The 11,041-nt window shown below is 51.7% G+C and overlaps 1 protein-coding gene across 1 annotated transcript; it reads right to left on the bottom strand.

Moving 5' to 3' along the window:
- Positions 1–1,424: 1,424 nt before the first annotated feature.
- On the bottom strand, positions 1,425–9,162 carry LOC110476610 (ovocalyxin-32). Its single transcript, XM_077785760.1, has 6 exons — positions 8,950–9,162; positions 4,629–4,691; positions 3,485–3,659; positions 2,760–2,896; positions 2,076–2,138; positions 1,425–1,986 (listed from the first exon to the last, which is right to left on the bottom strand). Exons 1-6 carry the CDS (start codon positions 9,154–9,156, stop codon positions 1,828–1,830), a joined length of 804 nt encoding a protein of 267 aa, XP_077641886.1. The 5' UTR covers positions 9,157–9,162; the 3' UTR covers positions 1,425–1,827.
- Between the last annotated feature and the right edge of the window lie 1,879 nt (positions 9,163–11,041).

Here is an 11,041-nt window from a genome sequence, read left to right as displayed (position 1 = left end):
GGAGCTGCTGAGGGATCCCAGGCGAGATGTGGGGTGTCCGTGTGGGGCTGCCTCGGGACAAATCCCTGACTCCTGTACATCCATGGCTTTGTTTTTGGGAATGCTCAGCTGGAATTCATTCCCAGAAAAGCCCTGCAGCTTCTCAGACATTTGGAAGTTTTCTAAAACAAGCAAATGTAGCACTTTCCCCAAAATTTGGAGAGGTCTGATAAAAGCAGTGTGAGCACAGGACAAGAAACAGGGTGGGTATGATTTTATTTGTGTTTCTGGGGTTTATGTTTGTGTTTCTGATGTTTATGTTTGTGCTTCTGAGGTTTATATTTGTATTTCTGAGGTTTATATTTTTGTTTCTGAGGTTTATTTCTATCTATTTCTGTTTATGGCATTTATATTATGTTTCGACCAGTTGTGATGTGAATTCCTGGCTGATGAGTTCTGCCAGATGTGCTGGTTCTTCACAAACCTAGGAGAGAAACAAACCCCAAAAATTTTTGTATATGCTTTGGGGTTTTAGGCTGAAACTTTGATCTAAAAGCAGCTGGGGGTTAATTTGCCTTAGAATTCCAACAGCTTTGCTACTTATCCAGAAGTTCCTATGGAGCTCCTGAACTGCTGTGAGTTTGTGAGCAGCCAGTTCCACCACCCTGGTGCTTGGGAAGTGCCAGAGCCTCTACTCCAGACCTGCAGAGCAGAGGCAGAACAAGGTAAGGAGACAAAAGCAGAACCCCAAAGTGCCAAATCCATCCTATTTTCTTGCCTAATTCCAAGAAAACATGTTAATCACCAGCTTCTTTAAGGAATGTTGGAATTTTGCTCCCTGGTTTCACACTTCTGATGATGAGAAATGTTCTCCCAGCAGGGAAGAAAACACCAGGAGGGTGTGGAATGCTGCTTACCTGAGTTTATTGGGTGCTGAGAGGAGAAGCTTCAGTCAGGAAATCAGACTTACTTGTGTAAAATGCTGGAATTTGGGAAGCTGACATTACCCAGCCTAAAAACATCCAGGGATGTTTTTTTTGTTGTGTGAAATCCTTGAATTGTTATTCCCAGTTACAGCTCAAGGATTGTGAAAACCACCCCAAGTTAAACAGAACAGCCACCCCAGAGCCTCTGTTCCTCAGGAAATCAAGGATTTCTTTTATTCTGCCACAAACCTGGCTGATGGGGAAAAAAGGTGACTTTGGGACAGTTTGAAACATTGCAGTGAGCAGAGGTGGGGCAGTGATGGATCTGCTGGGAAGCCAGCTGGAGAACTTGGTGGCACAGGACAAAGCCATGGCAGGAATGACACAGGAGCTGTTCCCAGACATGGGGATTCCTCCAGAAGGAGCCTCCCTGGCTCGGCAGGTCTGGTTTGAGTTGAGGTGACAGAAAAGGTGGCAATTTGGGCAGCAGCAGAAGGAAAACCCAGCCTCGACCCTGAGTGATGGCATTTGGTTTATTGGAGATGTGAGTTAAAAATCAGCATGATTCTAGCCCAAAACATGACAAAAAATTAGTAGGCAAATCTCTCTTAGTGACAGATTACCACTTTGCTCACGATTTTTATCCAAATATATTAATTTTGTATACAAACTCTTAAGAAACAGTTAATTGTGACATCAAATCAACTGCTGTATGTTCATCTGTGTATATATGGAGTAGCAGAGGGTTCAGGAAGAGCTGCAGAACTTGAATCTCGCAGTTGAAGAAGTGACAGGAATTGATTTTGGCACAGAACAGTGAAACTCCCAATCGCTGACTTGCATGGAAGGATGATCCCAGCTCCAGGTCTGTCAACACAAGGACTTGCTGGCTGGATCATAGCCACAAAACTGAGGATTTCACTTAGAAACTGGCTCCCTTTTCAGCTGAAGGCGCAGCAGCTGATCCAGACTCTGCCCCGGAGCCCTCCTCTGCCCCGTGGCCCTCGGAGGCACAGGAATGTTTCACTTTCAGAGGCCGCCCCGGGAGCCACGTCAGGCGCATGTGGCAGGAGATGATTTCCTGCAGAAGGGGTTCAAACACAGGTCTCATCACCCTGATGCAGCTCCTCTCCTGCTGGCAGGAGGGCTTGTTCACCTGCACTGCCTTACCTGGGTTGGCATTTCATGCAGGAGCACAGTGTAGTCAAACTCGATAAAATCATCTTTCCTGATCTGGGCAGGTGCAAAAAAGGGAAGAATTATCAGGAACAGAAGGTTTATATTGTTTAAATGTCTGCTGTGATTTCCTGGAGCTCAGGGAAGGAGGTGAGCAGGGCCCCATGGCTGTGGCTGCAGTGAGATGGGCTTTGATCATGGAAAGATGGAATTAGGAGCCCTTCCTGCATGGAATGTTTGAGGAAACCAAGAGCTGTGTGGCTCAGCAGCCTGTCTGCACTGAAACCAGGTGCTAATGAATTGGATTTAACCCTCAGTTACATCTGAGCATACATGAGCCTCTCCTTCGGAGAGATGCAGGATAGCTGAGGAGCCACAGCTGGATCCTGCCCGTGGATCCCAGCTGGCTGAGGGCTCTGGAAGTGCTGCTGGATGTGCTGCAGGCCTTGGAGCTGCTGCCCAGCCCGGGGCAGAGCTGCTGGGCTCTGCTCTGGGGCTCAGGGGCTGCAGCCCCTGCAGAAGCCACTCCTGCACATCCAGCTCAGGACAGTTCCCCAGCAAAACCTGGACAAAGTGCTCGTGCAGAGCTGGAGCTGCTGGTGGGGAGCAGGCCCTGGGATCTGGGGAACCCCCTGAGAGCAGGCTCTGTGCTGCCCCTGTCCCTCCTGCCCCACTCACCCACTGCCTCACAGACTTCACTTGGGCCAGGAAGTATCCCAAGGTCTCCGTGGACTTTTCCCACATGATGGAGCTGCTGCCAGCCACAGCCAGAGCCCACACGGGCTCCAGGGCAGGCTCAATGTTGCCATAGCTGTCTGCAAGGCAAGGAGAAAGAGAAAATAATATTAATTCTGGCTGGGCAGCAGAAGAATGATGAACCTCAGAGCAGTTTTGCCTGGCACACCATTCCTGCATGGGGCTCCTCCCTCTGATGTGTCACCGGGAGGGGAACTGCTGAACCTGCAGTCCCAGGGGAGTAAAAGTGGCACAGTTGACACTGCCAAGAGAGGGATCCCCATGATGAGGTAAGAAACCCAAAAACCCACAATAATGGGAGTCCTTACCTAGCTGGGAGGAAAGATGGCATGTTTCCAGGATGGAAAAATTGTGTTGGCCATCCTCAGTGAATTTCCAACCACAGCTGGGGAGGTGTGTGGGTTTGGGCACTCGTTATTCCTGGAGGACAATCTGCATTTATTTGACTTAAAAGTGGTGTGGAGCTGCTTTTAAACCCAAACCACCTCCCAGGATGGTGCTGAGTGCCAGTGGTAAATCCAGAGGGGCTCTGTTCTCCCAAAAATCCCTGGGTGCTATGGTCAGTAGTGTGTCTCCTTTTCAAATGCTTTGTCCTTCATGGCCTTTGAGATAAAGTGAAGTGCAGGTGAATATTTGGAGGAATATACCTGGAATGTTGTTTGCAGTTATTGGTTTGCTTTGGTGCCTGATCCTTTGGTAAAATCTGTTGTCCTCTTCCTGGATTTCCTTCTGGTCTTTGGTGTGGGAGCACTTGATGCTGACAACAGGACGAGACTTTTTCTTTGGATACAGCACTGTAGCCAGGCAGTTCCCAGCATCTTCCTGTCAAGGGAGAGTTTAAAACTGTTATTTTTAATCAAGATTTTATTTACCAGCAGCTCACTCTTTGTATGAAGCTGTTCAGGGGTTAGGAAAGTGTCAAGAAGGATTTTATTTTTCTTTTTTCCAGGAAAGAGGTTAAAGCCACAAGGCTAAAGGGATTTAACAGAAGGTTTTGATTAATGCTTGTCCTGCTTTCAGGACATGACAACGCTCTAAGTCATCTTGGAAATATGTTTGTGAGAGCTCAAGAAACAACATTAATTGATAACAGGGACTTTCATTGTGCCAGCCTTGAAACAAAAATAATCTGAGGCTTCAGAGTAAGTTCTGAAAATCATTTGAATTCCACAAACTGTGTGTGAAGGAAGAGGACAGTAAAATGCTGCTGACAGCTGGGGCAGAGTGAATGGAGGGGGGTGGAATTGAAAGGACATGGAGCAGCCAACTCCTGATTCCCATTTTGGGCTGTGGACAGCAGGATAACGGGGACCTGAGAGGGGGAATGGGATCTGATGGGGGAAACAGAGCCCACAGAGGGGGAGTGGGGAGCACAGAAGGGAACAGGGCCCACAGAGGGGAATGGGGAGCACAGAAGGGAACAGGGCCCACAGAGGGGAATGGGGAGCACAGAAGGGAACAGGGCCCACAGAGGGGAATGGGGAGCACAGAAGGGAACAGGGCCCACAGAGGGGAACGGGGAGCACAGAAGGGGAACAAGGCCCTCACTGTCACACTGCCACCCAGCTTGGGCCACTGCACAGTTCCACGCAGGCCTTTGGCTGCCTCAGTGACTCCAGCAAGAATTCCCTTTGGGACTGAGACCTGGTGAGCCTCAGAGCAAGGACAGGCAGGGAGGAGCAGAAAGGTCTTTCCATGGTGGCATGATCCGTTTAGGACACAAATGTCCCTGTTTTGGAGCTGCTGGAGTTGATTTAATGCCCCGGGTGAGGAGGAAGAGCAGGAACTCACCCCAGTCCTGTAGTCCTCAGTGCTGAACTGCAGGTAATACTTGTGGCCAGACTCTGGGATGTTCTGGAAGAGAAGATGGAGCCAGCAGTGGAATTAAAGCCTTATATACTGCAAGGAGCTCTGAGGAGGGAAGGTCCTTCTGAAATTCCCTGGTTTTGAGTGCAGCATTGCTGATTTTTTTGTCTTTCTTGGTGTGGAAATACAATTCTGGCTGTTTGCAGGACCCAAAGCATACCTTTGTGTCTTATTTATCTAACCCTGAGCCTTCCTGTTCCCAGCACACTTCCCAGGAGATGTTTAATGGTACAAGGTGAGTGGAGTTTCATACCCACAGCAGATCCTCAGCTCAGCACCTGCCTGTGGCACCCACACAGAGCTGGAAAATGCAGGTAAACAATTGCTTTAGTCACTCTGTTTTTATAAAATCCCCTCCTGGAGCTTTGGGATGAGGCAAGTCCAGTGTGGAGCCAAATCTCACCATGAAGGAGGTGCAGGAAACAGAGAGGATGAGCTCAGACTTTTTGATAATTTCTTTCTTCTCTGCATCCTCCTTGTCCCCTTGTGCCCTTTTTGTGTACTGCCTCAAACATTGTCCCCCAAGTGACAGTGGGACATGGGCAGAGCAGTGAAAGCTGGCTTTCTGAAATGCAGGGTCACCAAAGGAGGAGTGAGTGCAGTGAAATTAGGTTTAGAAGCATCTCACCATGTGCAATCACCACATTTAAGTCTAAGATTCTAACTGTTGTAAAGCCACCCAAGAGGTGTTATTGCTATGGGTTACAACACCCCTCATCTGACTGAATTTGGGGATTTTTACGGTGTATCATCAGTCCTGCAGGAGAGAGGAGCTGCAATAGTCAGCAGAACTTTTAAAAGAGCACAGAATTCTGTGTTTCTGGGGGTTTTGAAGCAGAGATTCCCTCCTGACTTACAACAACTCTCCACAGTACTGCTAGTAGCTACTACCACCCTACTACTGCTGCCTAGACAGCTTTCAAATGATGCTACACAGCTAAAACAAATATTTAGTTTGGTGTGAACACCTGAGGCTTCCTGAGCTCACCAGGGAGAAGGGAGAAGCTCCATTTGGCACGAAATTGTACAAAAGTCTTTGTAGTCCCAGAGAAAAACTTTTATTTCCACTATTTTTCCCCACTCTCTTCCCAAAATGCTGTTACCCAATCCCAGAGTGTGGGCTGAGCAGAGCTCAGGGATGTCTGGCAACCCCCAGGGAAGCAGCCAAAGATAAAAGTGTCCAAAAAGAGAAGAAAACAAGTGAGTAATTCATTTTTCCACTCAATATCTGGGTCACAGGATTCTTTTACTTCTGGGCTCCAAATTACTGCAACTTTCCTGACAGATTTTTTAAATCTGCAAAAACAGCAGTTTCAGAGCAGCTTCACAGTGAGTCCCCAAGGAATCGGTTTCCAATCAGATTCCAATCGGTTTCCAATCAGTTTCCAATCAGTTTGCACTCCCCTCACTCCCCAGAGGCACGGAAAGGGAGGATCCCTCTCTCCCCACCTCCTGAGGAGGTTCCCATCTCTGTTTTCCCAGCAGGATTTTCCCCCAGGATCGGTTTGGAAGATCCTTGGTCAAGAGAAAAGAAGGGACAACAAAAACCATCTGCATCCAGCAGCAAGGTAGGGATTATTCCAGGTTTGGCATTTTGTTGCCAGGAAAGAAAGTCTCATTTTACCTAACCTGGAAGATCTTTCCCATCTAAGAGAATTCCCAGTCCTGTTTCCAATTACCAGTTTCAACAGCTCATGGGCTAATAAAGTCAGTATTCAATTACAGTGCTCATTATTAAATTCCACTGAAAATTATCCTGAATTTTATTTACAAGATCCAGTAATAAACCAACCAATAGGAAATTAGCCCACTTTCAAAAATAATTAAAAACCAGACAAACCTAAGAAAATACCCAAATCCCAATATTTCTCCCTCTTGCCTTCACCTAATACAGCAAATTCCTTGCAGGAAATTCTTTTCATTTTTTTCCAGGGGAGGACAGGAAAGAAGGAAGTGCCCACTTTTAGTGCATTTCTCCTCTTGTTTTCATAGAGTGTGCGGAGGAAAAAAAAAAAAAAATAGGAAATAAACTGCAGAGAGTGGTTCCAGGGAGCTCCTACAGCACCCAGCACTGAGGAAATAAGGAACAATTTCACTTCTCTATAATGAGCCAATTATTTGATTATTTGCCTTCCTGTATGAGGAGGCAGGTGGCTGATAGAGGGTGGAAAAACCCCTTTCCCTCCCTACAAATACTCACTTAAACATTCACTTATTCTTCAGCCAGGCACAGGTGTTTATATATGGAAATATTTACATGTAGACATATGCAAAGTGCCCAGGAGCTACAGTAGGAGCATGTGTACTTTTGGAGAGTATAAAATAACAGAGAATTCCTGTCATAGGTGTTTGTAGCAATTTCACAGGAAAACTTCAATATTCCAGGAGCATTTCCATGCTCAGCACCCAATGATCTCTGTAATACAATGCTGCATTAATTAATGCATCCTAGATATTTCTAGTTGGTTTTTAATACCTTTTTCAAAGGGGGAGATTTAACACTACACCCTCTTACTCAGTTTTAGGAGCTGCACAGGACAAGTGGTGGAAGATCTCCAAATCCTGGAAAGGATCCAGTGGGTCCTTTGGCATCTCACACTGGGAACCCAGAACAAGCAGCCCTTGCTCTCAGGAGCTGCCCAGCAGAATCCAGGATCCAGAATTTGTTCTGGGAACCCAGAACAAGCAGCCCGTTCTCTCAGGAGCTGCCCAGCAGCAGGAGCACAGGGTTGGATTTAAATCCCATCCCTCGGCTCCCCGGGAAGGTGATGCATTCCTTCCAGGATCTACAGCCCCGGACAAACATTCCCCAGAAGTTTTTGCCTGATCCTATACTTTCAGAAAGTGAATAAGCTGTAAAAAAAACAAAACAACCAAACCTGGAGGAGGAGGACCCTACCCTGAGCACCACCTCGAGCATCCCCAGCAAGCTCCTCATGACGGGAAGGCTCTGTCCCCGTAGCTGCTCCTCTCTGGGACTCCTGTCTCAATTCCAGGTGAGTTTTAGAAGATTAAGGTACATTTTCGGGTGGGAATCGCACCAAAGCAGCTCCTGAGGAGAGCCAGGGGTCCCAGGAGGGACGAGGCTGTGGGACAGCGGCCCCTGAGGAAGGGGACAGCGGTCCCTGAGGAGACCCGGGTGTCCCCGAGGATGGGGATAAGGGACAGTGATCCCTGTGGGGACTCGGCTGTCCCTGAGGATGGGGATAAGGGACAGTGATCCCTGCGGGGACTCGGCTGTCCCTGAGGATGGGGATAAGGGACAGTGATCCCTGTGGGGACTCGGCTGTCCCTGAGGATGGGGATAAGGGACAGTGATCCCTGTGGGGACTCGGCTGTCCCTGAGGATGGGGATAAGGGACAGTGATCCCTGTGGGGACTCGGCTGTCCCTGAGGATGGGGATAAGGGACAGTGATCCCTGAGGAGAGCCAGGGGTCCCTGAGGATGGGGATAAGGGACAGGGATCCCTGTGGGGACTCAGGTGTCCCTGAGGATGGGGATAAGGGACAGCCAGGGGTCCCTGAGGATGGGGATAAGGGACAGTGATCCCTGCGGGGACTCGGGTGTCCCTGAGGATGGGGAGAGGGGACAGTGGTCCCTGAGAATAGGGATAAGGGACAGTGATCCCTGAGGAGAGCCAGGGGTCCCTGAGGTTCGGGATAAGGGACAGGGATCCCTGTGGGGACTCGGGTGTCCCTGAGGAAGGGGATAAGGGACAGCGGTCCCTGAGGAGACCCGGGTGTCCCCGAGGATGGGGAGAGGGGACAGTGATCCCTGCGGAGAGCCAGGGGTGTCCCCGAGGATGGGGATAAGGGACAGCGATCCCTGAGGACACCCGGGTGTCCCTGAGGAAGGGGATAAGGGATAGGAATCCCTGAGGACACCCAGGTGTCCCTGAGGATGGGGAGAGGGGACAGTGATCCCTGCGGAGAGCCAGGGGTGTCCCTGAGGAAGGGGATAAGGGACAGCGGTTCCTGAGGACACCCGGGTGTCCCTGAGGAAGGGGATAAGGGACAGCGATCCCTGAGGACACCCGGGTGTCCCCGAGGATGGGGCAGCGGCTCTTGAGGGACGCGGGAAGGCGCCCGGTGTCCTGCGTGGGAACGCGCTCAGCTCGCTTACATATAGCAACACCAATGTAATAACTACTAACAACACTAATGTAAAAACTACCAACAATACTAACGTAATAACTACTCTTACAGCCGCCCAGCGCCCCCGCGCACCCCGCGGCTCCCCGCTTACCTTCAGCGTAGCCTTGCGGACCTGCCCGAGCGCCCGGAGCCCGCCCGGCGATCCCGCCTGGGCGTTGCGGTACTGCAGGGCCACCCGCGCCGCCGCCGCGGCCGAGCGGCTGCCGGGCTGCAGCGCCCGCCCGGCCGCGCTGCCCCGCGGCAGGGCGAGCAGCAGCAGCAGCAGCAGGGCGGGCGGCGGGGCGCGGAGCCCCGGCATGGTGCGGCAGCGGCGGCACTGCGCGGGCTCGGCCCCGCTCCGCGCTAATAGCGCGGCCGCGCCCGCCCTCCGCCCGCCACTGCCCGCCCTGCGCCCTCCCACCCGGAGCCGCGCTGAGGGGAGGCGGCACCGGGGCACACGGGGGCTGAGCACGCTGCGCGGATTGAGAGGGAGCCGGGTGCTGAGGGGAGCAGGGGCTTTGAGGGGTCTGCGGCTTCCCAGGGGAGCCGGGGAATTTGAGGGGGTCAGGTACTGGGGGGAGCCTGGGGAATATGAGGGGGTCAGAGGTTTCTGAGAGGAACTGAGGGAATTTGAGGGGCTCGCACGTTTCTGAGGGGAGCTGGGGGAATTTGAGGGGGTCAGAGGCTTCTGAGGGGAGCCCAGAGAATTTGAGGGGGTCAGAGGCTTCTAGGGGTGCATGGGGAATTTGAGGGGTGTCAGGTACTGAGGGGAGCCCAGAGAATCTCAGGGGGTCTGAGTCTTCCAAGGGGAGCCAGGGGAATTTGAAGGGGTCAGAGGCTTCTGAGTGGAGCTGGGGTAATTTGAGGGGGTCAGAGATTTCTGAGGGGAGCCCAGAGAATCTGAGGGGTGTCAGGTACTGAGGGGAGGCTGGAAAAACTGAGGGGGTCAGAGGTTTCTGAGAGGAGCTGAGGGAATTTGAGGGGTTCGCACATTTCTGAAGAGAGCTGGGGGAATTTGAGGGGGTTGGAGGCTTCTCACAGGAGCCCAGAGAATTTGAGGGGTCAGAGGCTTCTAGGGGTGCATGGGGAATTTGAGGGGGTTGGAGGCTTCTCACAGGAGCCTGGAGAATTTGAGGGGTGTCAGGTACTGAGGGGAGCCCAGAGAATCTCAGGGGGTCTGAGTCTTCCAAGGGGAGCCAGGGGAATTTGAACGGGTCAGAGGCTTCTGAGTGGAGCTGGGGTAATTTGAGGGGGTCAGAGATTTCTGAGGGGAGCCCAGAGAATTTGAGGGGTGTCAGGTACTGAGGGGAGCCTGGAAAAACTGAGGGGGTCAGAGGTTTCTGAGAGGAGCTGAGGGAATTTGAGGGGCTCGCACGTTTCTGAGGGGAGCTGGGGGAATTTGAGGGGGTCAGAGGCTTCTGAGGAGAGCCCAGAGAATTTGAGGGGGTCATGGGGAATTTAAGGAGGTTGGAGGCTTCTGATGGGAGCCTGGAGAATTTGAGGGGTGCCAGGTACTGAGGGGAGTCCAGAGAATTTGAGGGGTTGGAGGCTTCTAGGGATGCATGGGGAATTTGAGGGGTGTGAGGTACTGAGGGGAGCCGGGAGAATTTCAGGGGGTCTGAGACTTCCAAGGGGAGCCAGGGGAATTTGAGGGGGTCAGAGGTTTCTGAGAGGGTCATGGAGAATTTAAGGAGCTCCGTTGGAGGCTTCTGACAGGAGCCCGGAGAATCTGAGGGGTGTCAGGTACTGAGGGGAGCCTGGGGCACTTGATGGGACCAGGGGTTCTGAGAGGAACCAGGAGGATTTGAGGGGCACTGAGGACTTGGAGGGCAGCCAGGGGACTTCAGAGGGACCAGGGTATTGAAGGGGAGCCAGGGGGAATTGAGGGGAATCAGAAGAGCTTGGGGGGGAGCAGGGGTTCTGCGGGGGTCAGAGGGATTTGAGGGGTTCTAAGGGGAGCCAGGGGGGTTCTGAGAGGAGATGAGGGGGCCTAGGGGACTTGAAAGATGCTGGAACTTGAGCAGGACTGGGAGTTCTGAGGGGAGCCAGGGACACCGAGGGTCACAGGATTTGTCTGAAGGGAGCCTGCAGGTCGAGCCAGATGTGCAGTCCTGACACAGATCAGAGCACACACAGGTAATTGTTGGAAAAACGCAGTTAGCTCCTTCTCAGCGTTACCACAACTCAACACCTCCCAAAAGTCC

This window comes from Lonchura striata, chromosome 10, assembly GCF_046129695.1.
Source record: "Lonchura striata isolate bLonStr1 chromosome 10, bLonStr1.mat, whole genome shotgun sequence".
NCBI classification, from domain to species: Eukaryota; Metazoa; Chordata; class Aves; order Passeriformes; family Estrildidae; genus Lonchura; species Lonchura striata.
This window is presented reverse-complemented; position numbering and strand designations above follow the sequence as displayed.